At 53.6% G+C, this 26,173-nt stretch overlaps 15 protein-coding genes across 15 annotated transcripts; 7 read left to right on the top strand and 8 right to left on the bottom strand.

The window, feature by feature from the left end:
• Positions 1-224: 224 nt before the first annotated feature.
• On the bottom strand, positions 225-663 carry DL89DRAFT_269729 (uncharacterized protein). Its single transcript, XM_040888403.1, has one exon. The coding sequence runs from the start codon at positions 623-625 to the stop codon at positions 275-277; it is 351 nt and encodes a 116-aa protein (XP_040741232.1). The 5' UTR covers positions 626-663; the 3' UTR covers positions 225-274.
• A 332-nt stretch (positions 664-995) lies between these two features.
• On the top strand, positions 996-1,728 carry DL89DRAFT_269728 (uncharacterized protein). Its single transcript, XM_040888402.1, has 3 exons — positions 996-1,174; positions 1,309-1,325; positions 1,405-1,728. Exons 1-3 carry the CDS (start codon positions 1,131-1,133, stop codon positions 1,575-1,577), a joined length of 234 nt encoding a protein of 77 aa, XP_040741231.1. The 5' UTR covers positions 996-1,130; the 3' UTR covers positions 1,578-1,728.
• A 43-nt stretch (positions 1,729-1,771) lies between these two features.
• Positions 1,772-3,133, top strand: DL89DRAFT_295067 (uncharacterized protein; the record flags this gene model as incomplete). The annotated part of the gene is made up of 4 exons (XM_040890591.1): positions 1,772-2,035; positions 2,085-2,393; positions 2,446-2,655; positions 2,690-3,133. The coding sequence occupies 4 exons, from the start codon at positions 1,772-1,774 to the stop codon at positions 3,131-3,133; spliced, it is 1,227 nt and encodes a 408-aa protein (XP_040741230.1).
• Positions 3,134-3,177: 44 nt separating this feature from the next.
• DL89DRAFT_269727 (uncharacterized protein) lies at positions 3,178-4,241 on the bottom strand. Its single transcript, XM_040888401.1, has one exon. It carries the CDS (start codon positions 4,160-4,162, stop codon positions 3,191-3,193), a length of 972 nt encoding a protein of 323 aa, XP_040741229.1. The 5' UTR covers positions 4,163-4,241; the 3' UTR covers positions 3,178-3,190.
• A 120-nt stretch (positions 4,242-4,361) lies between these two features.
• DL89DRAFT_226065 (uncharacterized protein) lies at positions 4,362-5,055 on the bottom strand (the record flags this gene model as incomplete). Its single annotated transcript, XM_040884791.1, has 2 exons — positions 4,362-4,834; positions 4,947-5,055. Coding segments are annotated over 2 exons (582 nt in total), but the record flags the coding sequence as incomplete, so codon positions are not given.
• Positions 5,056-6,144: 1,089 nt separating this feature from the next.
• On the bottom strand, positions 6,145-6,807 carry DL89DRAFT_275736 (carbonic anhydrase; the record flags this gene model as incomplete). Its single annotated transcript, XM_040889347.1, has 1 exon — positions 6,145-6,807. The coding sequence occupies one exon, from the start codon at positions 6,805-6,807 to the stop codon at positions 6,145-6,147; it is 663 nt and encodes a 220-aa protein (XP_040741227.1).
• Positions 6,808-8,011: 1,204 nt separating this feature from the next.
• On the bottom strand, positions 8,012-8,454 carry DL89DRAFT_269726 (ribosomal protein S19/S15). The gene has a single exon (XM_040888400.1). The coding sequence runs from the start codon at positions 8,394-8,396 to the stop codon at positions 8,118-8,120; it is 279 nt and encodes a 92-aa protein (XP_040741226.1). The 5' UTR covers positions 8,397-8,454; the 3' UTR covers positions 8,012-8,117.
• A 2,066-nt stretch (positions 8,455-10,520) lies between these two features.
• DL89DRAFT_275733 (Urease, alpha subunit) lies at positions 10,521-13,210 on the top strand (the record flags this gene model as incomplete). Its single annotated transcript, XM_040889346.1, is given in 7 exon segments — positions 10,521-10,584; positions 10,631-10,877; positions 10,991-11,144; positions 11,179-11,251; positions 11,271-11,342; positions 11,371-11,471; positions 11,561-13,210. 7 exon segments carry the CDS (start codon positions 10,521-10,523, stop codon positions 13,208-13,210), a joined length of 2,361 nt encoding a protein of 786 aa, XP_040741225.1.
• Positions 13,211-14,752: 1,542 nt separating this feature from the next.
• Positions 14,753-16,520, bottom strand: DL89DRAFT_269720 (uncharacterized protein). The gene is made up of 7 exons (XM_040888399.1): positions 16,268-16,520; positions 15,969-16,208; positions 15,726-15,897; positions 15,611-15,696; positions 15,470-15,579; positions 15,162-15,449; positions 14,753-15,124 (listed from the first exon to the last, which is right to left on the bottom strand). The coding sequence occupies exons 1-7, from the start codon at positions 16,482-16,484 to the stop codon at positions 14,789-14,791; spliced, it is 1,449 nt and encodes a 482-aa protein (XP_040741224.1). The 5' UTR covers positions 16,485-16,520; the 3' UTR covers positions 14,753-14,788.
• A 496-nt stretch (positions 16,521-17,016) lies between these two features.
• Positions 17,017-17,420, bottom strand: DL89DRAFT_304810 (uncharacterized protein; the record flags this gene model as incomplete). Its single annotated transcript, XM_040890883.1, has 1 exon — positions 17,017-17,420. A coding segment is annotated over one exon (243 nt), but the record flags the coding sequence as incomplete, so codon positions are not given.
• A 605-nt stretch (positions 17,421-18,025) lies between these two features.
• Positions 18,026-20,454, top strand: DL89DRAFT_259798 (uncharacterized protein; the record flags this gene model as incomplete). The annotated part of the gene is made up of 3 exons (XM_040885719.1): positions 18,026-18,591; positions 18,617-19,087; positions 19,116-20,454. The coding sequence occupies 3 exons, from the start codon at positions 18,026-18,028 to the stop codon at positions 20,452-20,454; spliced, it is 2,376 nt and encodes a 791-aa protein (XP_040741222.1).
• Positions 20,455-21,282: 828 nt separating this feature from the next.
• Positions 21,283-22,620, top strand: DL89DRAFT_225907 (MFS general substrate transporter; the record flags this gene model as incomplete). Its single annotated transcript, XM_040884781.1, has 1 exon — positions 21,283-22,620. One exon carries the CDS (start codon positions 21,283-21,285, stop codon positions 22,618-22,620), a length of 1,338 nt encoding a protein of 445 aa, XP_040741221.1.
• Positions 22,621-22,743: 123 nt separating this feature from the next.
• Positions 22,744-24,025, top strand: DL89DRAFT_295059 (cyclophilin-like protein; the record flags this gene model as incomplete). The annotated part of the gene is made up of 4 exons (XM_040890590.1): positions 22,744-23,123; positions 23,164-23,560; positions 23,589-23,922; positions 23,997-24,025. The coding sequence occupies 4 exons, from the start codon at positions 22,744-22,746 to the stop codon at positions 24,023-24,025; spliced, it is 1,140 nt and encodes a 379-aa protein (XP_040741220.1).
• Positions 24,026-24,145: 120 nt separating this feature from the next.
• Positions 24,146-24,583, bottom strand: DL89DRAFT_225977 (histidine phosphotransferase HPT1; the record flags this gene model as incomplete). The annotated part of the gene is made up of 1 exon (XM_040884785.1): positions 24,146-24,583. One exon carries the CDS (start codon positions 24,581-24,583, stop codon positions 24,146-24,148), a length of 438 nt encoding a protein of 145 aa, XP_040741219.1.
• An 883-nt stretch (positions 24,584-25,466) lies between these two features.
• DL89DRAFT_259795 (actin depolymerizing factor) lies at positions 25,467-26,009 on the top strand (the record flags this gene model as incomplete). The annotated part of the gene is made up of 2 exons (XM_040885718.1): positions 25,467-25,537; positions 25,601-26,009. 2 exons carry the CDS (start codon positions 25,467-25,469, stop codon positions 26,007-26,009), a joined length of 480 nt encoding a protein of 159 aa, XP_040741218.1.
• Positions 26,010-26,173: the final 164 nt, after the last annotated feature.

The following is a 26,173-nucleotide window of genomic DNA, read 5'->3' as shown; positions in this document are numbered from 1 at the left end:
TCTCTTCCTATGCTTATATGGATCCCATCCAGCTACTACCCGCTGCTGCCCTTGCTCTTCAGGGGCCCTTGAATACGAGCAGAGTCCCTGACATTCCCTTGGGCTGATTTGGCTGTTTTCGGTCAACGTTTTGGCAGCTACTAATGCGTTATACAATCAACACAAAAGTTACTGCAAGGAAAAACTAGAGCACACCATTCGCCAAGGGGACTTCCGATTATTGCGCCCGATGCATGGCTGCCTGTATTCACCAATCTAACAGGGCGCTGCCACGCTACATCAACTCCATAGCATACATGGCCGCCATCCTGTCCAATCCGCGGGTGGCAATGTCCAGCGCCGCGCTAAATTCCCAGCTCTCCGACATTTCTGGGTCTCTGTCCATGTAACTAAAATGTCCGCGCAGCCTATCGAATGCTTTCTGGAGTTGGCCACTATCAAACATTCTCTTAACATCCAGCAGGCCAGCATCGGTAGCATACGACATGTAGTCCTCAAGAGCAAATATCGGAGAAGTGTTCTTGATTAGTGATGGCGAGACGAGTGCCTGCAGAGCTCCTTTGACACCCAAGGGCAGGGCAGCGGTAGATATAGGAAAAAGCAGTAATGTTGCAGACAGTCTCATTTTTTCGGACTATTATTTTCAAGGGTAGATGCGAGACGAAAGAGCGGTGCATGAAGGTGCAGCGCCAGGATACAGCTTTGCGGATAGCGAAGTTTATAAGCGTGCTGTTTGGCAGCGGGGAATGAAAGTAACTAGCAGGAATGGGTCCAGTGGATGTAGGATAGCCTCGCCGCATTGGCATGTCTATCAAACCCTAACGACCAACGATGCCCAGACTAGAGTCGATGTGGAATGAGGCAGGAGGGAATTGTACGTTGCGTTTTTACCGGCCAGCTTGCATGCAGATCCTCATAAAAATAGCGTGACAATTCTGCGCACAAGCTGCGAAATATCGATGATGGTCCATAATGAGCCGTGGAGTGGTGGGGTGGCGGGAGTGGAGCACACGCTGGCGGGCTGTGTTCCTTGTCTGTGCACTGCTTCTGACAGTAATCGCTGCGTCTTTTCAAGCTCTATCATTATACACCCCCTATCTCCCCTTTTCAGCCCAAACATATTTGCTACCATGGGATTCATTAAGAACAACCCAAGATCGATTCTGCTCGCATGGTAAGGCAGCCAAAGACACAAGGCTAAGTGCTAGGCCCGGGACGGGGGTGCATACGGCTCTATACGCAGAAGCCACGTTGCAACAATGCAGCTAACTAACGGGCACAATCCCCACCAAACTGTCCTCTATGTAGGTCTGGCATCATTGCTGGTAAGTAGCCAGGTCAGCACAGGATCGTATGCATATCGGACACAGGTTGGTCCTACTTATCTCGGCTGTTGATGTGTAGTTGGTTTCGGGTCGTTCGTCTACGCCAAGGACCTTGTCAGCAACGAGCGGCGTGCTGAGGAGATCCGGCGGATCAAGCGGGAACGGCGTCGCGGCGCGTACAGCCACTACGACACGCTCCACCACAACTCGGAGGAGACTCAGCCGCAGGCTGCAAAGTCCGAGCAGGCGTGAGCATGCCGATTTCCGAAAATCACTGGATTTTTCGCTGATTCTGCTCTCCTCTGCGGGCGAGGCGTGCTACAAAAAAGAACACAGCCATGTCTGACTTTTTCCTTCTTTTCTCTCTTTGCCCACTTTTTTTCTTTTTCAACAAACTTCCTTCTTCTGCTTTTTGAAGTCCGAGAACAAAACTGGGAAAAAGAGTCATGTCAAAGGTCGATAGCAAGGCAAACAGCATGAGCGCGAAGCGCAGGCGAGGCAACAGCGACACCGAGACAGTGCCGCCAGCCAGCAAAACTAACGACGTGGTTGAGAAGACAGAGGAGGATGCTGACGAGACACTGACGTCGACTACATCCGAGGCGTCCCTGGCTGACGCAAAGGTCAGCCCGATGAAGCGGCTACGCATTAGCAACAAGAACGACGACGACCTTGTCGAGGATACCGAAGCAGTGACAGCAGAAGCCCAGGTCCCTGAGATGGCCGAGAGCTCGGACAAGCTCGAGGCGAGGGAGAAAGGAAGAGATGGAGGAGGACGGGGAGAACAAAGAAACGCCTGAAGAAAAGGATGAGGAGGAGGAGGAGTCGCAATCTACTCCGGGCAAGCGCGTTTTCGGCTCAGGATACAGCAGTGGTCTTGGTTTCGGCGCCTTCAAAAACATCAACAACTCCAGCGATTCTGCTAGTTCCTCTACCGAGAAGATAGATGAGTCGAAGGAGGAGGAGTCGCAACCTGCGCCGGCCAAGCGTGTTTTCGGCTCAGGATACAGCAGCGGTCTGGGCTTTGGCAGCTTCAGCAACTCTGGTGGATTTGCTAACGCTGCCAAAGTGTCTTCGCCATTTCGCCGCATATGCTGGCACTGACGCTGGTTTTGCCCAGCACGCAACCACAGCTTCCAAGTCACCGGGTACCTCCACGGCTGCCGACACGCCGGCAGGTGACGAAGCAGACAAGCCGGCTGCGGACTCAAAGACGTTCGATGATATGTTGCGCGAAGGTGGTGACGAATCGCTCGTAACAAAGGCGATTGAGCCTACAGCAGTGGTTTCCAAGCATGCCGATGCCAAGACGTCCGAGAAAGACGAGAAAGTGCGTTTTCCTGACTAGGGGCAAACTGTATGAGTTTAAGGATAAGGACTGGAGGGAGTGCGGGACGGGCCAGTTCAAGATTCTCCAAGACAAGGTCAATGAGAACGACTGGCTACTGGGGATGTGGAGAGACGGATCGCAGGCTCAGATCCTCAGCGCCAAGCTGATCTCTGGCATGAAGGTTACATGTAACCGTAAAACCGTGTCGTTTTCGCGCTTACTTGGCGACGGAATAACGATGGTTCCCTATTCACTGCGTGTCGGGAGCGAGGATGAAGCGCAGAATGTGGTCGATAGCATCATAAGCTACATCCCTAGCCAGGTGGACAAGGCGAGCAAGGCGGAGGAGGCCCAAGAGAGTGGCTCCGGCAACAAGAGTACAGGGCAACCGGATACAGAAGAGACGGAGGAAGCCACGGGCACAGACGAGTCTAGCGACGATGGTGCAGAGGATAGCGAAGCGAGCGCCGAGCATTAGAGTTCTGAGATTTTGTCGTACATGTCAAATTATTTTTAAAAAGCTGAACACCAAAATCTATGCCTGAAGTGCGTTGTCGTACCTGGTGGCAACCATCTGGCCGCCGCCGCCCGAGAATCCAGTACCCTCCGAGCCCAGGCGGACGACATCTGCCAGCTTGACCTTTGTCTGGCACACAAAGCACTTGCTAGCCGGGAGCACAAAGTTGCTGACGCAGCGGTGGCAGATCGCATGCCCACAGGGTTTCAGGACATCGATCTTGGAGCTGTTCTTCAGCGACTTGTCGCATGACGGGCACAGCTTCTCGCCGCCGGACTCGCGGAAAATGACGGGAACCAGGTGCTTCAGCTTTAAGGGGTGCGCAGGCGATGATGCGTGGCATTGCACCGACAGGGTTGCGGGATCGGTGGGTGTGTGCTTGGCTTCGGGAGCCAGACTTGGAATCCAGAAGCTGGCCAGCTTGGGCTTAGTGCTTGTCTCGTCCAGTGCTGGATCAGGCTTCTTGTCCTTGTTGGCCAAGGAAAACACCGGCCTCCTTGCCACCGATCCTTCTCCAGGTGTCTCCTTTGTAGCCGATCCCGCATCTGATGGCCCAGCTTCGAGCATCTTGATCTTCTTCTCGGCCGGCTTTGCAGTCTCCTCGTCGGCTTCGGGCAGCGCCCGCTTGGCCCGCGTGCTCAATCCGACCTCGCCCTCAATGTGCCGCTGGACTTCGAGCTCGTTGCGCCGCCGTTCCCGCTCCTTTTCTGCTGCCTTCTCCTTGGACTGGTGCTCATCGTGTTCCTTTTGCGCCCGCTTGATCGCCTGCTTCTGCTCAAGGATACTGGCCAGCACGCATTCTTTGCACGAGATGTGGCCAAGAGGGCAGAGCATCGGCGTGCGCGCGGTGCTGAGGCAGAGGTAGCAGGCGTCGAACTTGCGCTTCGAGTCGCTGCCCAGCCGCTTGGTCTTTGTGCCGTAGTCGACCATCTGCCGCTCGGCGTACGTGAACACGCCCGACGCCGTGTTGTTTTTCGAGTGACGGACCATGGCTATATGGATAATGTAACGTAGAAATATATTGCACGTCCCTGCAAAATTTTTCACAGGCACTTGTCGGCACGCTTCTCCTCATCCTCCACTCTGCTTGTGGGGCAAAACTGTCGAAATGTGGATCAGAGACGAAATATATTTGTCATCTTCAACTGTTGGCAAAGAGAAACGACACAGCAGCTGTAGCGAGCACATCTTACTCCTGGTCAGCGGGGGCCTCACCCGAGATGAGAGCCTCGCGCTTGGCGGCAACGCGCTGGGCACGGCGCTCGCGGGCAGCCTTGTTGCGGAGACGGTGGGCCTCAGCCTGGTCGGCAATGATCTTAGCGCGGGCCTTCTCGGCCTTGGCCTTGTGGATGTACTCCATCAGGACACGCTTGTTCTTGAAGACGTTACCCTTCGACTTGAGGTACAGCTCGTGGTACAGGTGGCGGTCGATCTTGCCCTGCTCGCGGTACTTGCGGAGCAGGCTGCGAAGAACGCGCATGCGGCGCATCCACATAACAGCGGTGGGCATGCGGGCCTCGGCGGTACCCTTGCGCTTACCGTAGCCGGAGTGGCGACCGAGGCGCTTGGCAGCGGCGTGCTGGCGGGCGCGGAAACGCGAGTGCGAGGCCTCGGGCTTCTTGAAGATCAGACCGCTCTTCACCAGCTTGCGGATGTTCTGGCCTAAAAGCGGGTGGGAGCGTCATAACGGCATGTTAGTTCAGTGCCAGCGCCGGTGCGATCTGTACATAAAATAGGACTGGGGCGCAAGACCCACATACCACTTGATACTTACGAGAGTTGGCGGTGGCGATATCGGTCACCTCGTTCGGGTCGAGCCAGACCTTGCGCTTACCGCACTTGAGGACGGAGGCCGCGAGACGCTTCTGAGTAGTAAGGTTAGCCCTACAGAGTGTGTCAATATTGTTTGAGCTCGATGTATGCGGAGGTACATCAAATCGCCGCCGAGCGAAAAATTTTTCATGGCATATATGGACCGGTCAATTGGCCTTTTCGCTTGCCAATCGGCAACCGAAATCAGCCTTGGCATGAACAGAGCACCAAGGCACACGCAGCCAGTATGCAGTCCGACCAGTGCTCGCTGCCAAAGGGCCTGGTGGGGCACTAGGGAAAAGCGAACGAAAGCCTGCGTTGCTGCGGTACTGAGAGCGGGGGATCTCTCTTTTCGCCACTCAGCGCCCGTCCGCTGCGGTCTGGACGCTTTCCCGATCCCCCATGTGCCTTTCTCTCGCTGAACTGTGCTGGCGGTGTTTGCTCTGCTTTCCGAGTGCTGCCGCCGACAAAAACAGGGGAGCCCGCAAAAGGTCGCTCTCTCTTCCGGCTGCCAGACCATACTGTCCCCTGCCTAATTGCACAATCGGGACAGTGCTCCTAATCGAGCACAGGCCAAATTTGAAATCTCCAATCTTACATTTTAACTTTTTCGTGTCCGAGAACTACGAGCCCGTGTTTTTCTGTTAAAGTGGGAAAAGAGAAGGTACCTCGCTGAATTCCCCAGACGCCTGTAGGCATATAGCACCCGCAAGCAATATTTTTTCGCCTTCGCCGCACCCCCTGCAAGCTGAAAAAAATGTGAAGTGGGCCGAGCCGGCTGAGTCCGCTCGGTGATTTGGCGGATCAGCCCGAGCCGGGTCTGGCCAGGGTGCGCCGGGGTGGTCAACCCTACAGCGCATCACGTGAAGCGTGGCCATTGGCCGTGGTTTGTTGCGCCCTTTCTTGCCTAGCCGCCTAGCCGCCTAGCCGCCTAGCCGCCCAGCCGCATCGCAGGAGCTGCTGTGATGGCTTACTGCGGTGGCTTACTGTGGGGAGTGCATCCATCCCGCACGGCGCGGGGACATGCAGCTTTAACTAACAGTGACAACCTATATGTCACACCGCATAATGATGCAAGGACAGATCCCTGCTGTTCTTCCCGAGTACAGAGTATATTATATTCAAGTGGTACATGAAGTTGAAATGGCAGGGGCCGCTGCTTAGTGCTTGGCGGGGTGGAGGCGGTAGAGTTCGTCGACGTCCTTGATGCCAGCAACAGAGACGTTGAGGTCCTTGAGCAGACCGTTGTGGAGCTGGAGGATCCAGCCGTGGACGTACAGCTCCTGGTCGTTCTTCCACGCCTCGTGGACAACAGGCAGCTTGGAGACGGTGCGCACGCCCTGGACGATGTTGAGCTCGCTGAGCCTGTTGGCGCGATCCTTCTTGGGCAGAGCGTTGATCTCCTCCTCGTTGGCTAGATAGAGGTCCTTGATGGGGCGCAGCCAGTGGTCGAGGATGCCGACCGACTCGGTGCCCATGGCAGCAGCAATACCACCGCAGTTGGTGTGGCCAGCAATGATGACGTGCTTGACCTTGAGGTGCTTGACGGCGTACTCGATGACGCTCAGCGAGTTCAGGTCCTCGTTCGGGATGCGGTTGGCGATGTTGCGGTGGATGAAGATATCGCCCGGGTTGGTCTGGGTCAGAACGTCGACAGCCATGCGCGAGTCAGAGCATCCAATCCACAGGATCTTGGGCGACTGGCCCGCTGCCAGCTTCTCAAAGTATTCGGGGTTCTTCTCCTGCACATCCTTGGCCCAGTTGGCGTTGTTGTGCAGAACAGAGCAGATAGCCTGGCACTTGCTCTCGGTTTCGTTTGCCATTAGTCGTCTAGTCAATATCGAGCCGAAGCGGTCGCGGTTAGCAAGGATGCGAGATGGTTTAAACATAGAGTTGGAGAAGAAAAGAAGAGGGCGTAGCGCGCAGCGAATGCTAGACTATTTATATGGCCACGGGCTCCAGTGACAGGGACTCCACGGGTCGCAATGGATGGATGTTCCTGCAGAGATATGCAGTGACTGCAACAGAGAAAGTAATAACAAAGAGATCCTTTGAACGAGCGAGCTGGCGATGAGCAATGATATGCGGGGCGGTGGGACCCAGCAGGTTTTGTTGTCCAAAAGGCCAAAAGAGGAAAGAGCGGGTGGATAATTTGGCTTGTCTACTGCCAAAAGCAATTGCACACTCAAGGCGTTGACTTCTCAGAGGCGAATAAGCAGCGGTGAAGAGGGGAAGACGGAATTCTGAAGAGTAATGGTTGCTTAAAATGCTCCGTCGCCGCCCCACCGTTACTCGCTCTTTATAATGGGGGAGAGTGTTGATCAAGATGCGATAGCACGGGTAGCCCGTTGAGTTCCTGCCAGTAAAGAGCGGTGTCGTCACCAATCTATATGCAAGAGCTCGTGGGAACCAAGATAACGGACCGTGAGATGGCTCGGCTCGTGAGCCAGCCAGACCAGTCGACTCACAGCCTACTAGTGCGCTTACCTGTCAAGGGCCAAGTGGTGCTCGGGGTGCGAGTGTGCAAAGGCAGGCGAGGACAGCATGGCTGTAGGTGGCGGCAAGGGTGAGGATGATGGACTTGAAGAGCATCTCGGGCAATACGGCTGGTTAGTTTGGGATAGAGGTGGATGGTGGTGATCTTTGTTCAGACAGTCTGTCGCCTTTGGCCATTGTGTTTTATAGCCGGCCAGGCGGTCCACCTGTGTTCTCTTCCTGACAGCAAGCCGTCAGACTAGCCTAGCGTCGCTTGGGTCCTGGATCATTCAGGTGTCTGCACCGACGATCTCCTGTATTATTTTCCTCACTTTGATTTCTGACAAAAGAAGCCCTCCGAGGAAAGCGTGTGAAGCAGCGGTCTATTTTTATACACGGTTATTTCATAGTGGGCTCTGAGCGACGAGCGCGGGCCATTTTCTCGCAAATATATCGCCCGAAGATTCCATTCCACACATGTGGGTGCTGTCTAAGGCCACCGTGCCTGGAGCCCAGGATCGAACAGACTCCAGGTACAACCACTAAGGCAAGGATAAATTAAGGATTCTGGATTAAATACAGTTCGTGATTTATTTTTGAGCAGCCAAAAGTAGGCAGGCACAGATCGCGTATTTTTGCCAGACCGATCTGCAGCAGCTTATTTGTTCTTGGTGAGGCGGTATGTGAAGCGCTTCCGTGTATGCGAGAACTCGCCCAGCTTGCGCCCGACCATCTCCTCCGTCACAGTCACCGGCGTGTACTCCTTGCCGTTGTGCACCAGGAATTTCGCGCCAATCATGCTGGGCATGATAGTGCTTGCCCGTGCCATCGTCTTTATCGGCGTGCCGCTGCGAATTGACTCCTGCAGGTTCGGGAAATGTACATAGAACGGGCCCTTCCAGACAGACCGCGACAGAGCAACTAGTGAGCCACGCATTCTCGGTGTGAGTGTTTTGTGTAATGAGAGAGTAAAAGAAACACTTTGCGAAATTAACAAGCAAAGCGCCAGCCTCATTTGCGAGGCGGCTTATCGGTACCAGAAAAAACTGGCGACAACTGGCCCAGCCTGACAATAGGTGATCAGACCATATGATCAATCACACAATCAGGCGCACATTGAAATCCAGCCGATTTCGCAGAGGGCAAAAATCGCTTTGCCAAAACAGCCGGCGGTTCCGCGGACCTTGTCGAAACACCCTTTCAACTGCTGGAGCTTTTTTCGTTGATATAAAAAATGGTAGGTCACGTGGAGGCAAACGGCGCAGCGCTGACGATGGATGCGACGAGCCTGAAAAATAAAACTGGCGGTGGATACGACGGCGGGCGCTGGAGCGAACTGGCGCCAGCAAGGTCAATTTGTGGAAATTTGCTCAGCCAGGAAATGTGAGCTAAAAGCTGGCGAGATTCGCTTTCCCCAATTCCGCACATTTTGTAGTCTCTCGTCGCTAGCCAGCCGAACCAGTTCCAACACATTCTGCGTCTGCTCAACACTAACGTTGACGGTAAGGTCAACGTTATGTTCGCGCTTACCGCCATCAAGGGTGTGGGTCGCCGCTACTCCAACATGGTGTGCAAGAAGGCCGATGTCGATATCACCAAGCGCGCCGGTGAGCTCTCCACCGAGGAGCTCGAGCGCATTGTTGACATCATCCAGAACCCCCTGCAGTACAAGATCCCGCAGTGGTTCCTTAACAGGCAGAAGGACCACACCACCGGCAAGTACTCGCAGCTGGTCGCCAACGGTGTTGATAACGCCCTCCGTGAGGATCTCGAGCGCTTGAAGAAGATCCGCTCGCACCGCGGTATCCGCCACTGGTGGGGTCTGCGCGTCCGTGGTCAGCATACCAAGACCACTGGCCGCCGCGGTCGCACCGTCGGTGTGTCCAAGAAGAAGGGTGGTAAGTATTCGATTGCGCGGCACATATGCAGCCTGTGTATTTGCATGATGTTTACATTTTACCTACATTATCCGATATGTTGCTTGACGACGTACTGCGGAAACTTTCTACTGTTCCTGACACTACTATACCGCGGCCTCTGGGTCATGGTGCCATGGCACTGGTAAACCTGTATACTAACTCTACATTTGTGTTCTGCACTCTGTAGTCTAATCCAATCGCTGATGTTCACGCTCCTTTTCCGGTTTTTTCGTTCGCAGGACGGGAAGCAGTCTGGATCGCTGTTTGTATCTGCTGGTCCATCATTGTGTTGTGTCTGCAGATGTGAAAAATAAATGGCAAATCTACAAAAGTATATACCATATCGCTTTTGGCATTGGTGGTGATGATGGTAGCGGTGATTACAGATATGACGCATGCATGTCCCCTCTACATGTCTGGGCGTGTGGGACGCATGGTCGGCAGACATGATCACGATTGTGTTCCGCTTGGCAATGTTGAATCGGACTAGTGGCGAGCTCCGGAACTGAGTAGCGCTGCTATCGATCCCTGCCCTGTGGACAATGCTGCGTGGGATGCGTCCCAAACACCAGGGGGCTGAGGCTGTGATCGGAGAGATAACGTGCAAGGCTGATGCACGTCTGCTGGTGTTTTTTGCTTCTTTTAGGCAGCAGCAATCACGCGCCAGGTGATTTCGACCTTGCAGATTGGTTGGGCTGCTTCCTCCAAGGAAGCGGTTGTAGAGGCCACTCAGAGATCCCAGGCCGCGCTTATTGCCATAGCACTTCCGACGGAGATTTATCCCAGGCGATTTACCTGCCATGCCACTTGATTCCTCCGACCGGGTTTCCGCTAACCAGGCTGCCCCTCCCTGTTTGCCCCTTGCGCTATCGTGTTATACCGCTCCTATAAATACGAGGCGCTGGGAGGCTGTGCCAGAAGGTGGCCACCTGACAGGACAATTGCACTCGACCCCTGGAATTTTTTCTCACAACATTTCGGAGCTATATACCAGCGGCTGTCTTCGACTATTACAAAAATCCTGAAACACCACTCCCGTTACCCAGGGAAGCTTTTTATTACTCAGCCCAGGCGTGCACTATCCATACCCTCCTTCTCCTCTGCACCCCGGATACTCGAATAACCTCTACATTACTCATACTATGAGACTTTTGCCACGCGAGCTCGACAAGCTCACTCTCAACCAAACTGGCCTCCTTGCCCAGCGTCGCCTCGCGCGCGGCATCAAGCTCAATGCCTCCGAGTCCTACAGCTCTGCTGGCAACCGTCCTGCTGGAGCTCATCCGTGACGGTACCCATTCAGTTAGCGATTTGCAGACGATTGGCCAACACATCCTTGGCTTCAGACATGTCCAGCCGTCGGTCCCCCAAATGCTGCATGAGGTCCAGGTCGAGGGAACGTTCCGCGATGGCACGTTCCTGGTAACCGTTCACACCCCCGTGTGCACGGTTGATGGCGACCTGCAGCTGGCGCTCTACGGAGCCTGGAATCGATATTGGTCCAGGGTCCCGGACTGCTTTACAGATATCAAGAACCCGAGCGACGATGAGCTGGCAAACGAGGCATCTGAGGCGGACCCGCCTGGAGAAGCTCAGTGCAATCAACACAAAGCTGTTCCCATGGAGCGACAGGCATAGCCAAGGATTATGAGCCTACCAGCGAGCTAGCATCGGTTGGCCATGTTATCGCAGCACCCGGCACGATCGAGATCAACCAGGGACGGCCGCGCTACGCGCTTAAGGTCACAAACCATGGCGACCGCCCAGTGCAAATCGGCTCTCACTATCACTTCGCTGAAGCCTAACCCTACGCTCGAGATGGACCGCGAGATCGCCTATGGCCGTCGCCTGGATATTCCTGCCGGAACCTGCCGTGCGCTTCGAGCCCGGAGACTCACGCATTGTCACCCTGGTCGATATTGCTGGCAACAAGGTTGTCCATGGCGGCAACAGCTTTGCCTCGGGTAAGGTCGACCGCGCACAAATTAGCAGCTATCCTCGCAGAGATGAAGGGCCTAGGCGTCATGCACATACCGCAGGCGCTTGAGGTCACCTCAACGTATCCCGCGCCCGCGCACCATGGATCGTGCAACGTATGCGATGACCTACGGACCGACTATCGGAGACCGCGTGAGGCTTGGAGACACCTGCTTGTGGGCCGAGATCGAGTGGGATGCGACAGGTCTATGGCGACGAGTGCAAATTTGGTGGTGGCAAGACGCTGCGCGACGGAATGGGCCAGACCACCCCTTTGCTGCGCCGCCAGTGCCTGGACCTGGTAATCACCAACGCTGTCATTATCGACTATACTGGCGTCTACAAGGCTGACATTGGTGTCAGGAATAGCATGATTGTCGGTATTGGTAAGGCCGGAAACCCAGACGTCATGGACGGCGTTACACCTGGGATGTATGTGGGTGCGTCAACTGAGGCCATGGCTGGCGAGGGCAAGATTGTTACCGCCGCGGCCCTCGACACCCACGTCCACTTTATTTGCCCGCAACTTATTGACGAGGCCCTAGCTTCTGGCATCTGCACGCTCATCGGTGGTGGCACTGGCCCTAACACCGGCACCAATGCGACCACATGCACGCCAGGCGCCTTCCATATTCGCACCATGCTTGAGGCCACCGACTCGATGCCAATGAACCTTGGGTTCACTGGAAAGGGCAACTGCTCGGAAAAGGAACCACTGCGCGAGCAGGTCCGTGCTGGCGCTGTTGGTTTGAAGATCCACGAGGACTGGGGGTCCACGCCAGCTGTTATCGACTCGTGTCTCACTGTGTGCGACGAAATGGATGTTCAGACAACTATCCATACCGACACACTGAATGAGTCTGGATTTGTCGAGCACACTATTGCTGCTATTGGCGACCGCACTATCCACGCGTACCACACCGAGGGTGCTGGGGGCGGACACGCACCTGACATTCTGGCCGTGTGCGGCCATCCGTCAGTCATCCCGTCATCGACCAACCCAACCAGACCGTACACTGCCAACACTTGTGATGAGCACCTTGACATGCTCATGGTTTGCCACCATCTGGACAAGCGTATTGCTGAGGACGTCGCCTTCGCCGAGAGCCGCATTCGTGGCGAGACTATTGCTGCTGAGGATGTGATGCACGACTTGGGCGCCATCTCGGTTATGTCGTCCGACTCGCAGGCCATGGGCCGTATCGGCGAGGTTGTTGGTCGCACCTGGCGTACTGCTGACAAGATGAAGCGCCAGCGCGGACACCTGCCTATCCCTGAAAACAGCGATGAACTCGGAATCCCGCGTGCCTCAATCTACGACCGCGCCGACAACTTCCGCATTCGCCGCTACATTGCAAAGTACACGATCAACCCAGCCATTGCTCACGGACTGTCGCATGTCGTTGGCTCGATTGAGGTGGGTAAGATGGCAGATCTGGTAATGTGGACACCGCAGGAATTCGGCATCCGACCCTCGGTTGTGATTAAGGGAGGAATGCCGGTATACGCCCAGATGGGTGACGCCAACGCTTCGATCCCAACAGTTCAGCCAGTCTACAACCGTCCCATGTTCGGTGCTCTACCGGGCAGTGTCAAGACCAACTCAATTGCGTTTGTATCGCAGGCTAGCCTTGATGATGACTATGGCGCAATGGCAAAGACGTACCAGATCACCAAGCGCCTGATGCCAGTCAAGAAGTGCCGCTTCATTGGCAAGAAAGACCTGAAGCTCAACTGCGCATTGCCAAACGTCACTGTCGACCCAGAGACGTACGAAGTCAAGCTGAATGGCGAGCCGTGCTCGTGCGAGCCTGCCACTGAGCTGCCGCTCACTCAGAAGCACCTGGTTTTCTAATTACACAGCATCATCTATAAGCAGTTCACATTTTCAGCTGTGGCATCAAGTGGGTCCTTAAATCCATGTTTAAACAGCAGACCTGATTGTGAAAGAAGGATGAAACGGGCAGATTAGCATGATATTTATACTACTGCGGTAGCTTGGAATATTCCAGTTAGCCCGATCAAAAAGACCAAACCCTTTTGTGTCCTCCATAGGCAGTTCCATAAACATAGCAACCTGGATAAACAGCTTATCGCCACCAAGAGGTGGCACATCAGGATTCACTTGGCTTCTGACGACTTTTCTGTCCTTGTTAGCGAATAGTGATCAGCGACGGTGGAGTATGAAGATGCATGGCACCTAACGTATGAGCGTGCATGATTGTTGCGCCGACTTGTCCGGCTAATTTCATGGATAGCTTGCGGGATGCAGTGCGGCATTCACGCATCTACAAAAATACTCATTGCCCGACCTTCCAGTGTCTTTCAAAATCAAGAAATCCAAGTGGCATATCTCTAGTATGTAAGATTTTATTGTCCAAAAAGTGTCTGACCGTTCGCTAGAATGTTTTAGTTGGCTGAAAAGATTCACACTCTTTTGAACCTCACAGCAAGTATGCGTGACTCGCTCTGTGAGCTCTAAAAACAGCATTCTCTCATTTGGCCGACGGATTCGGATTTGAAGATGTCGAGTATATATCTGAATAGCAATGGTAAGATCGAACCTGGAACCATATATTAAAGCGCTATTCGCCTTGGCTCCTTCGCATTTTGCAGGTCCAACAGTTTAATAAACGAATCACTCAAACTTCCATGTATTTTGTGTTCAGACTTGGAATCGTTGGCTTGCCGCAAAACTCCGGAGCAAGTTCGGTCCAGACCCAGTGCTGATCATGGGCAATTGGAGTGCGCCGATGGCCCAACACCATGCGCCGATTCGTGGCAAGGGATGACGCGACAAGTTCAAGCACCATGGCTTTGAAGTCTATCTGATCGACGAAATTCCGGACATCGTCGATGTGCCCGTTCTGCTGCGAAAAGTCGCTGCAGACATTCCGGCATGTTCCCAACCCGCGGCCCTACCAGAGATCGAAGAACCCAACTGTGAAGTGCCATGGCCTTCTCCGCTGTACAAGCGAGTCATGTAAGCGGGCCATGGCACAATACAGGCGAGCCTATTCGTCTCGGCTCTTGAACCGCGATCCTTCGCAGCAGTTCTAAACTTCAGACTCGTTTTCCAGTCACTCTGTAATTCAGGCGATATTCCTGAACGGTTCCGTCGTTCTACGGCCATTGCTGCCAATGCTTCTGGCACACACCTGCGCAACAAAGAACCCGCGCAAGAGGTGTGCAGCAGTCAGGCAGTTCTGGTTGCCAGCAGCAGCGAGCCAGCGGCTGAAGCGCCTACGCTGAGCAAGCCACCATGGATGGGAGGATGCCTATGATCGACCATTGCACCAGCAACCATCCGACACGTTCAAATGACCGGTTCGCCGTGATGCTTGTATTGGCATGTCAAACCCATGCTGACTACCAGCCGAGCTCGCATCGCGAGTGAAGTAATTCTAGTATTAAGCTTAAAATAACACATATCTTAGTAAGTGGTATTTATCAAAAGTTTCGAGAGCCGGTCAGCATGTGCTCCGAACACCTTTCGCTTCATGACCTTGACCACTGATTGTTCAAATCTCGGGCTGCTGTGAAACCTAGACACTTGAACACGTCTGAGTGAAGGCGCTAGAACCCCAAACAGGAGAACTCGTTCAATCATCTGCAGCATAGTCATCTGCTCTACTCTGCATATGCGCAAGAGTAAGAGCCGCGACTCACCGACTCTCTTGTCGTCTAGATTCTGTAACCGGTTAACGGTGCTTGCTGACAACTGCTGTCGAGAACCCGGAGCCTCGTGTGTTAATTGCAGCGAGCACCGCTTCATGCTTTGGAAACAGACAGATGATATGAACAACCTGCTCGTATGTGAATGGCATACAAACAATGTCCAGAATCCGTATGCTCGACAAATATGCATACACTTGCAATGTATGCATTGTATCCGATTCCTCGCTTATCCATTGCGAATCCACCTTGACCGTTTCGACCTTCGATGACAGTCCGAGTGCAATCTGTGACAGCGTCAGCATATTTGGTGTGCTGCTCTCTTCACCATCTGTATACGTGGTATCAGGCATAAGCTCAACATAGCGCAGCTGAGGAAAGTGGTCTTTGCCGAGCCACCCCGATTCCTTGAACATTTTCTTAGGTAGCTTGAATCGACATGCATATAGAGGCTTTCCAGCAAGACACAGCTCTCCAGAAAGTTGAGGTTTGTGAATGGATAGCTGTTTTCGCAGAGGAGGTGGGTGATCCTCGGAAACGGATTGCCAGCTGGTGGGCTGCAGCGCAGGTACCTCCCCACCCTCTTTCATCGCAATATCAAACTTCCAGACACATGGGTACTCCACAATGTTACCCTCCGAGTCGACAGATGATATCATAGATGTCCTGCGGCGTTGTACCAAAGAGGTGGATACATGTCAGAGATTGGACTGCTTTTGCGAACCAGCTCGATGTGCGTATCCCCGAATGTATCGCAGTCCAGCATAATGTGTTCGAGTCTGGCAATATTCGGCAGATCAAGACTGTGGTACCCCTTGGCCCGGTCCTCGATCGATAGTCCCAGTCTGCCTGCCGCGACCAAATCGACTAGGTCCATCAGTCTGCCACGGTATCTCATAGACGCCGAACATATCAACATATATGAGTGGGTCGCGCACTGTAGGAAACATAGCGCGTTATTGTCGCGGCGAATTCCTTGATGTTGGCTTCCATCTCGGCGACTACTAGGTTGCTGCTGGTGGTTGATCTGCTGTCAAGCGTCAAGATCAGCTCGCTGGTATTGCCAAACCTGCAATCCTTCAGCGGTCCAGACGGATAGCAGTGATGCGGCTTTGCCAGCAAAGAACTCCGTAGAAAGGAATCTGCAGAATGCACTGCCTTGACCAATGCTTCGGCGCCTATACCCACCAGTGTCGGCCATATTTGGGATAAAAGTATCGCGACTTTTCCAACTCACTACACTCAGAGTCAGCTACTACGACGACCTCCTGGTACATCATCATCATGGAGACCGACCGCCAATCGCGACAGACCCCGATGAATGGAATAAACGACTTGTTCAGTGACCATGTGTGATTCCCCAGACGGTGGCTGGTTACTCGCACCACCCCTGATACGTAAGCAATAATCTGCTCGAGAATATGGATTGGAATAGCCTGTGCTAGAGAGGACATGTTTTCATTTAAGCAACGGCGATGAGAAGAATTGTGAATGAGAGCGGACGAAAGAAACGAAGGTGAAAAAAGGCTGCGCAGCATGCCTTTAAAGCTTGATTTCTCAGAAAGGTCGACTAGCGACGGCTCAGTTGGCGAGTCGGTTCGGTCTGGAACAACAGCAACCAAGTGGAACATGCAGCTCGCATTGCAGCTGAAGTTCCGCCACTGGTTGAAGTGGAATAGTAGCAATAAGCAAGTCGCTTCATGCTGTCTACTTGCACATAGGTAGTATCTGTTAGCCTTCACACATAGAACAAGGTGGTTCGGTACACCAATGCCAACAATCCATATCGTATTTTTGATATGTCTAAAGCATAAGGCAAGTAATAATCACTATCCCATGGCCTCTAAGAAACGGAAAAATATAGCTCATTTAGTGCTACTTTACTCGATAGTGTACAGCTTATACCGGAACTCATCAGCACAACCGCTTTGGGTTTTTTTTGTGGATGACTTTTTTGTTTTTGCTGCTTCGATAGTACTTTGTACAATGAATTGACGTGATTCGCTGATGAGCGAGGTTCCATTCTTCTGCAGGATATCGTAGCTCTCGACACCCATTGCCTTTGCAATCTTGTTGAACCACCAGAAGGACGTCTGCCAGGTACTTGTCAGGCAACTCGTGCATCCTTGTGGTGTGGTACTTGGGGATTATCTGCACATGGCCTTCGGTCGGATGGAGTGGATGCCCAAGAACGATGTTGTATATCCGATCTCAATTAGCTTGTATGCTTGCACCTCGCCCTTGATGATGCTGCAAAGTGTACAGTTTGACTTTAGAACCGATGAAGACATGGTTGCAAACAAAGTCAAATGGTCTAGATTGCGGGGTTGAAAACCAGACAAAGACAAAAGACGCCATCCATTAGCTGAGGACAAGCAAGACTGCAACAGGCACTAAGCAGCTGGTTTCAATATTTGCGCAAGCCCCAACTTTGCCACAGCTGGATGACGTTGCACGCAAGTGCAAATCTCTAACCAGCACAGCCCCTGTGTATAAAATCGCGTGGCCAATATGTAGTGCCCACTCAGTCCTGGATATAGCAGGTGTCAGCCAAGACATTTGGCTCTCAAACGAAGCCTAATAATCAAATCTGTTAATAACTTAATTTCATTGGTAGAAGCAGATAATGGAATCAGCTTTTTAGTTCATTTGTGCTTGCCCAGGCTTTATCGCTGTCCGTCATACACTTTCTACTCGTTTCTTACAATTACACCCTTCATTATATGCTGCATTCCGCTTTAAGGAGACGGTTGGTGGCGGCTGGTACCAGCGGTCGGCTGGAAGAGCTGGCGGCAGACTTGAACAATACAGAGGCATATCGTGAAGGTCTGTAGTGACGCTGGCTACCAGAGTACCGGGTAAAGTGCGGCACCTGCACAGCCAGACAACAAAACCTGATCCAACTGACATTGGCTATACTCAGAGGCATTTGTCGATCCGGGATTGTGCTGGGTCTCCTGCAGATGTACTGGCGACAGGCGGCAAAGATCTCAATATGTGGGATGCAGTCATTCCTATGTCCAAGCACAAGAGGTTTCGCAACGGGATGCGTGGGAGTGAGCTGCAGAGGTTAATGCATCGGCTGCAGCGTGTCTGTCATGGTCAGATAGCGAGCAGCGAAGTTGCAGTTGGGCGGTGGATCGATACACTGCCCAAAGTACCAGCAGATATGAAGAGGCTGCAGCGGATCGAAGCTGCGATCGACAATAGCGTAAAGCGGCTGGATACACATAGCAGGTTGCAGCGTGAGCTTGTGCTTACACATATCAAGGTCCTTGATGTCCGATCGGAGATTGCGCGTAACAAACACACGGGCAGCAAGAGCGGACAGTATCGACGGAGATCGTTGCATTGGCGCGGTAGTGGTGAGCTGCGCGATACACGGGTAGCGCTTATTGCCAAGGCATTCCACGCCAACTGTCCTGGGCTTCTGTTGAATCTCTTGCTTGATTGGAACACTGGCGAGACGCTCGTGTCAGAGTACTTTCTTGATCGGATATGCGCTCAGTTTTTGGACACGCCGGAGCGGATAGAAGAGTCGTTTACAGCAAGCAGGCTCATGTATGACTATATCTTGGGAGAACAGAATACAGCAGCGAAGGCCGCAGCGCTGCAGGGGCGGAGGAAAGGCACATCAACACGGTTCAAAGGACACGCTATGGCAGATGGACAACATCGACTGTGCCATCGTCGCACTGGATAATCTAGCTAAAGTGGAGCAACGGACAGGCGAAGATGTGATGATCTCGTCGCTTGCGGTTAAGCTTATGGACTGCTGCCAAGCATTCAATCAGACTCCCAAGGCAAAACGCGTTTTCCACAGGCATATCGAGCTACTGAAGCGCAATCCAGCAGCATACAATATCCTGCTTATTCCCGAGGCAAATGCCTACAACATGTCCGAGGTTGTTTCGCTGCTACGATTGATGAAGCACAACGGTGCAATTCCTGATCCAGCGACCTGGACCGCAATAATCTATGGCATGTTTCGTAACGGGCGCGCGTTCCAGGCAATGAAGCTGTTTTCACTGCATTTGGAGTTTCTGCCTCGGAAAGCGTCAGTGGAATGGGGGTGGAGATAACAGCGGAGGGGCAGGCGGCGAGATGTTCATGTCAGAGTCGAACATCTGGCAGGATTGGTATGCGCAGCCATCCAGCAGATACGAAATCCCGTCGTTCATTACCAACTGGATTCGAGCACTGGCCAACGAGTATCACGAATCACGATCTGCGGACCGTGTCGTGCGACGAGGCAAGCGGACCGATATAACGCCCTGGCTACCAACGCTGGCAACGCACAAGCTCATGCTCAAGTCTTTGGGAAAGCACGGGACCACAGCTGCACTAACAAAGTACGTCCAGCATCTCAAGAGTGTCTGGCCGCAGTACAGCCAGTATGCCGACTGGAATATGCAGCTTGGCGAGTCCAAGGGAATACGTGCAATCGAGCGGATCATGCACAGCCATCTTGCCCAGCGGATGCCAGAGATACGCAGTGTATATGGACTCTATCCAGTAGTGGACACCGACAATACGGCGACGGCTGGGTATTATGCGCATGTGGATGAGATGATGGATCTGGCAAAGAGGCGTCCGAGCAATATAGACGGTGGGAAGTCGACGGTGAGCAAAGTCCCTGAGCGAGTCATCTTCAACAAGTCACTGAATGCCTACGCAACAGAAGGCGACATGCGCACCATTCTGCATCACATGCGGCGGTTTCCAATGCTCAACGATATTGCCTCGTGGACCGAGGTTGTCCGGTGCGTATGTACGCAAATTGTTGGTGATCCAGGGAATGAGCTTCTGCTGTACCCGCAGCTGCTAGGAGATAACGGAAAAGACCTATCGTGGGTTGCAGTTTTGTTCAGATTGGCAAAGGAACTGTCGGCCCGTGGCATAGACTTTAACAATGTCACGTTTGGCGTCATAGTGCAGACGGCAATGTGCCTGAACGATTTTAAGGCTGTGGGTCAGATCATAGATTTCATGGCGCACAACTCGACAACGCGGTTCAATGTCGATATGCTGAAGATGGTCATTGGTGGCAGCAGCACCCCGTTCGAGATCAAGCAGTCGCTGGTCAAGAGCATGCTTGGTATAGATCGCCATCAGCCAGGCAGCAGCAAGAATGGGGGGATCAGTTTCGGCGTGTCAACGATCAAGCCTGACCGCCGGCTTTTGTCGCTGCTCGTTGCCTCGGTTAGAACCGCCTGGGATATGCGCCTGCTACGTGACTTGGCCGACACATTCGAGTTGGAGTACGATATCAAGATGGCCGGCTCCGACTATGCCAAGCTTCTGACTGTGTGCCGAGAGAATCAGCTGGACCTGGCGGCACGGGTCTGGATTGATCGCATGGTGGCTTCCCATACACCAATCTCAGGCAAACTGGCAGAGTTGCTGGCAGTTCTTCGACTATAGAGTAAACTGAGTTTAGCACTTGCCGCAGAGTTTCCTTTGACGCCCTCCTTCCTCCATCGATTGTCCACGGGTAATTTCATTCGGCATCCCCAGCCGCAACAATTGGATGTGTGGTTTAGGCATTGCAGATGGGTGTGCAAGGTAGCGAGTCACACTACTGCCTAATAAATGATAAAATGGCCGACATGACGAGGGTATGTGGGTGGAATATATACGCACTTGGAAGGGAGGTCCAGGATGTGTTTGGTGTTTGGCCGATCTGCAATTCCGGTTTTGCACATGATTTCGGCTACATGAGGGGTGTGGCCTTGGCTCAAGTGTGAAATGGAAAAACGAGGCGCCCTGCGATGCCTCAACAATCGCCCTCGTCTCCCTCCCTGCTTTACTCAAAACATTTGCTACTTGTATTTCTTACTCTTCGCCCCCTCGGTTTTAATACATGTCACAAAACACTACGCTCGCGTGCTTCTCCTCGCCTGGCCGCTAATACGCAAGGATGGGTATGTCTCCCCCCATTTTCACCGCCATGCTGAGAAGGAATACAGCCCTCAGACTACGCCTTGCGCTACGTGCGCTGCGTGGCTAAAGAGTATTACAGTCCCCATGTATATATTGGACACTGGTGTGCTCTCTAGACTCGTCTCCTTTTGCTGTGTTATCCATATCCTCTATTTGCATCCGCACCCCCTCCCATTTAACATAATATTGCCAAGCTTCATTTGCTGACTATGTCGCTGACACCTGCACCAATAGGGTCGACACAGTCAAAGGTCGAGTACCAGACGGTGGATAGCGTTGAGGGGTCAATGGACTTCCTCGATGCGCCCGATGAGAGCAGGGATTATAGAGAAATATTGCCGCAAGGTGGACCGGCGGATTCTGCTGTACGCTGTGTGTCTGTGCATTCTGAACCAGAGCGACCGTGGGTCCATTGGCGTGGCCAAAGTGGTTGGGCTTGAGAAGGACCTGGGGATGGAGCACAACGACTTTAACATCGCCGCCACGCTGTTTACTGTCGGATATCTGTCGCTTGAGTTCTTCTCCAACTTTGTGCTAAAGAAAGTCGGCGCGTCGCGGCTACTGCCAACGCTTGGGATCCTTTGGGGTATTGTGTGTACGCTGCAGGGAGTGATCAAGACGAAGACGCAGCTGTTTGTGATGCGCGTGTTGCTGGGCATGTCCGAGTGTGGATTCACGGCGGGCATGCTATTGATAATATCGTTTTACTACCCGAAGAGCAAGCTGACGGCGCGGGTCGGATTCTTCTACCTCAGCTCGCCGATCGCCAACTGCCTGTCAGGGCCGCTGGCCTCTGCCCTGTCGCACATCAACCACCCGACGATCAAGCGGTGGCAGTGGGTGTTTCTGCTCGAAGGCATCATCACCATTGTTGTTTCACTCTTTGGATACTTTATCCTGCAGGACCACCCGGAGAAATGCACATTCCTGACACATGAGGAGAAGCGATTTATTATCGACTACAAGCGAAAGGAGAGAACCCTGGGTGGATCCGAGAAGTTGTCCATGAATGAGACTAAGGAGGCACTGATGGACTGGCAGCTATGGTGTCAGACGCTGGCGACGCTGGCCATTTGCAGTGCCGGCAATAGCGTCACGGTGTTTGCGCCTGAGCTGATCAACGAGCTTGGGTTCACTGCTGCGCAGGCGCAGGCCATGAGCGCGTTACCATCGGTATTCGGGGCTGTTGCGATCCTCTTTGCGGGGCGCATTGTGCGCTGGTGTGGTGGGCACTGGCGGGCTGGCATTCTTTCCTGTGCAACCGCACTGGTAGGCAGTCTGCTGATGGCATGTACACTTAATGTGCCAGTGCGTATTGTTGGCCTATGTCTGGTGGGTACGGGTGGAAATGCTGGCCTTGGCATCCTTCCAGGGTGGAATATCTCGGCGAACTCGAAGACTGTAGCGCACTCGGCGGTGGCGTCGGGGATGACCGTGTTCATGGGGTCAAGTTCATCGTTCATCTCATCAAACATATTCCTCAACTCAGATGCGCCCAGGTTCATCATTGGACACATGGTCAACGCATCGCTGATGGTGGTGGGTATCTGTGCGTGTGTGATAGTCCGAATCAGCATGGGCAAGCGAAACCGCAGGCTCGACCTCCAGCCCAAGGAGCTCGACGACGGGTTCAGGTACATGTACTAGCGGGTTCCCGTAACCTTGGATATATAGACTAAGGTCTATCAATGAGAACCAACTTTTTTCTTTTACAAAGCCAATTTATATAGCCACATATCCACATCCTACTATCATTACCACCAAAGAAAAATGAGCGTGCTGCTGGAGACATCCGTCGGCGACATCGTCATTGACCTGTACTTTGAGGAGACGCCGCGGACATGCATAAACTTTCTGAAACTGTGCAAGATCAAGTACTACAATTTCACGCTTTTCCACCGCGTTGAGCGCAACTTTCTGGCGCAAGCCGGCGACCCAACTGGCACTGGCGAAGGCGGCGAGTCGGTGTTTGGTGTGCTCGGCAAGCAGAAGTACTTTGCGGCCGAGGTGCGCCCTAAGCTGAAGCACGCAAGGCGCGGCACAGTGTCAATGGCCGTGTCAGCAACTGAGAGCGGGGTCGGGGTTTCGGGCAGCCAGTTTTTCATTACGCTGGCTGACGGCCTGGATTACCTGGACGGCAAGTACGCGGTGTTTGGAGAGGTGGCGGAAGGATTGGACGTGCTTGACGAGGCTCAACTCGGCAATCTGCGGCGATGACCACCGGCCACTGCGGGATATCCGGATCCGCCACACAATTGTCCTCCACGACCCGTTCCCGGACCCGCCCGGTCTAGCAGTCCCACCACAGTCGCCGCTGCCGAGCACCTCGCAGCTTGCCAGCGTGCGTCTGGGCGACGACGAGGAAATGGAAGACTACCTGGCGGCGGACCCTGAGCAGCTGGCAAAGGAACGGCGCGAACGCGACGCCAAAGCACAGGCCCTGACACTGGAAATGATCGGCGATCTGCCGTTTGCCGAGATCAAGCCGCCGGAGAATATCCTGTTTGTGTGTAAGCTGAACCCAGCAACACAGGACGAGGACCTGGAGACGATCTTTGCGCGGTTCGGCAAGATCTCGTCGTGCGAAGTGATTCGCGACAAGGGAGAGTGGGGAGTCGCTAGGGTATGCGTTTGTGGAGTTTGAGGAGAAGGAGGCGTGCGAGGAAGCGTATTTCAAGATGGATAACGTGCTGATCGACGACAGGAGGATCCATGTTGACTTCTCGCAGAGCGTCAGCAAGCTCCATGGCTCGTGGGTCGACAGCAGAGTGAAGAGGAGCGGCGGGCTGGAGATGCGCAAGCGGTATCGGGACGACAGGGAGTACGAGCGCGGGAAGGAGTACGACATGGTGTTTGACGAGAGACCAGAGCGTGGGGAGCATCGCCACAGGCGCGAGCACCGAAGCCGTAGAGATAATAGCCGGGACCGTAGCGATAAGGACCGGGACCGTAGGAATAGAAGCCGAGATCGTAAGCATAGGAGCCGTAGCCCGCGGCATTCTTCGTCGTCCTCTCGGCGAAAGCCGGAATCAAGGTCTTCCTACAGACATGACTAGCCAATATATAGCAGATCCCATTTCATGTCCAGCCCGAAGCCACCACCACTGGCATTCCGGCAGCAGCAAGCTGGGTGTGTAAAAGGAGTTTACATTTTATTAGTGTCATTGGACTTTTACTCGTCGTCGTCCTGCTCGTAAAAGAAGCGCAGGAACTCCCTTGCCTTCTGGTACTCGCTCTTGCCCTTGTCAAGCTCCTTGACAATCTGCTTGAGCGCGGCTTCCTCGTCAATCTGCCCCACGCCATCGCTGTTTTTGAGTCGGCCCAGGTGCTGTATATGCTCACAGCAGTCGCGCACATGCTTGACGCCTATCGACGCCGAGCTGCCCTTCAAAAAGTGGCCGAGCTCCGATAACCTGGCCAGGTCGCGCGCCTCTATCGCCTTGTCCATGTTGGAGAAGGTGGTCTCGGCCTGCTCAAAGTAGTTGTAGACTATTTGTTGGCTGAACTCGTCGTCCTCGTCGTCCATGGATATGAGCTGGTCAAACACTTCCAGGTCCAGGATGCTGTTGCCGAGCTCGTCGTCTTCGATATCGCCGTCTATGGTGCTCATTTTCTGGTTTGTCTGGTGGAATGCCCCCCTCTTCGCCAAATGCGTATGGAAAAATAATTACAGGAAAATAGTGTAGGTAACAGGAAATAAAGATAGGCAAAGGACCACTGCCAGCGATACACTCCTAAAATGTAGGTAGAGCAAGGGGGGAAAATAGGGGAAAAACAGGCGTTGCGGGTGGCTCGAACCCGTCTGACCTCTCTTCCTCCATGTCTGTGGCAAGCAGGCGGCGCGGATGACATACAAAATTTTTCTTTCGAGCAGCTTGCACATGTCCATTTCCGGCAGCCCAATGATGCAACCGATGCACAACAAACCGGAACTCGCTGTCGGCCACACACAGACCAAGCCCCCTACCAGGATCATGTATCAAATCAGGCACACCAAGGCAGGCCCTGGATCCACATCCTGTGGTTGTGGCAGCCGGTAGACATGGGATGCTAGCAATAATGCCAAGAGGGATCTTTTTAGTAAAGTGTCTGAGGCACATGTACCGTGGGGAGGTCATGCTGGCATTAGCCAAGAGAGGGGCCAAGAGAGGGCCAAGCCGCGGGAGCGGACTCTAGGCACTGGGACTCGGCCAGGCAATAGGCGGGAGCAAGGGCGATTTCGGGATTAGGGCCGGGCGCAAACAGCGTACTATTTTCGAACTGGCTGGAAATCGACAGACCATGAGCAACAAGACGCACAAAAAGGCACCAGCGGTGGGGCCTCTTTTCAACCCTGGTATTTCCGAGTTATTTTTTTTTCCTACTCAATTACTTTCAATCATGGTAAGGACTCCTTGGCTCAATTCGCGGCTGCCCCGCCTAGCAAGATACTTTTCCATTGGCAGCGAGCGGCCCTGTCTCTGAGCAGATGGAGGGGCAAGTCATTTGTCGAAATGTGCACCATCTGTCATTTGTACCCGATTCCCCTCGCGATCGCGTCATCTCGCCAATGCGCAGCTGTCACGTAGTCGGCAATTGGACAGCAGCACTTGGAAACTAATAGCACGCGTCCCTGCATGTAGTCTAGTGGCGTCGCCGTTAACGATTCGTGCCTGGAGGCCTTCACCGACCTGAAGCTGAAGCACACGTCCAAGTATGTGGTGTACAAGCTGAACGACCAAAACACCGAGATCATTGTGGATAAGACGTCGAATGAGAAGGAGTACGACTCGTTCATTGCGGATCTGCCGGAGACGGAGTGCCGCTGGGCGGTGTACGACCTGGAGTACGACCAGGGCGAGGGCAAGCGCAACAAGATCCTGTTTGTTGCGTGGTCGCCGGACCAGGCGAAGATCAAGAACAAGATGCTGTATGCGTCGAGCAAGGACGCGCTGCGCAAGAAGCTGGTGGGCGTGGCGACCGACGTGCAGGCGACTGACTACGACGAGGTGTCGTACGAGTCGGTGCTGGACAAGGCGTCGCGCGGCGCGCGCTAAATCCGCCTTGATCGTGGGGGATCCAGGGCGTCGAGGAAGGGGGCGCAGAAAATGGGGCGGGGAGGGGAAAAGACCTCTCTGTCATAGCGCGCTGTTCTTTTTGGCGTTCCACAGAATTGGCTCCTTATTAGGCGGTTTTGCGGTTACTAAATCTAAATTTCTTT

The sequence above is a fragment of the Linderina pennispora genome, assembly GCF_002104995.1.
Source record: "Linderina pennispora strain ATCC 12442 chromosome Unknown DL89scaffold_13, whole genome shotgun sequence".
Taxonomy (NCBI): domain Eukaryota; kingdom Fungi; phylum Kickxellomycota; class Kickxellomycetes; order Kickxellales; family Kickxellaceae; genus Linderina; species Linderina pennispora.
Note: the sequence above shows the minus strand (reverse complement) of the source record. Positions and strands in the feature narration are given on the sequence as shown.

Excerpts from the sequence above, each read along its gene's own strand:
- DL89DRAFT_269729 (XM_040888403.1), bottom strand. The coding sequence starts at position 625 with ATGAGACTGTCTGCAACATTACTGCTTTTTCCTATATCTACCGCTGCC.
- DL89DRAFT_269728 (XM_040888402.1), top strand. The coding sequence starts at position 1,131 with ATGGGATTCATTAAGAACAACCCAAGATCGATTCTGCTCGCATG.
- DL89DRAFT_269727 (XM_040888401.1), bottom strand. The coding sequence starts at position 4,162 with ATGGTCCGTCACTCGAAAAACAACACGGCGTCGGGCGTGTTCACGTAC.
- DL89DRAFT_269726 (XM_040888400.1), bottom strand. The coding sequence starts at position 8,396 with ATGCGTGGCTCACTAGTTGCTCTGTCGCGGTCTGTCTGGAAGGGCCCG.
- DL89DRAFT_269720 (XM_040888399.1), bottom strand. The coding sequence starts at position 16,484 with ATGTCCTCTCTAGCACAGGCTATTCCAATCCATATTCTCGAGCAGATT. Across the intron at positions 16,209-16,267 it reads AGTAGCTGACTCTGAGTGTA|GCGCCGAAGCATTGGTCAAG; the intron begins GTGAGTTGGAAA and ends TGGTGGGTATAG. Across the intron at positions 15,697-15,725 it reads AGCAGTCCAATCTCTGACAT|GACATCTATGATATCATCTG; the intron begins GTATCCACCTCT and ends ACAACGCCGCAG.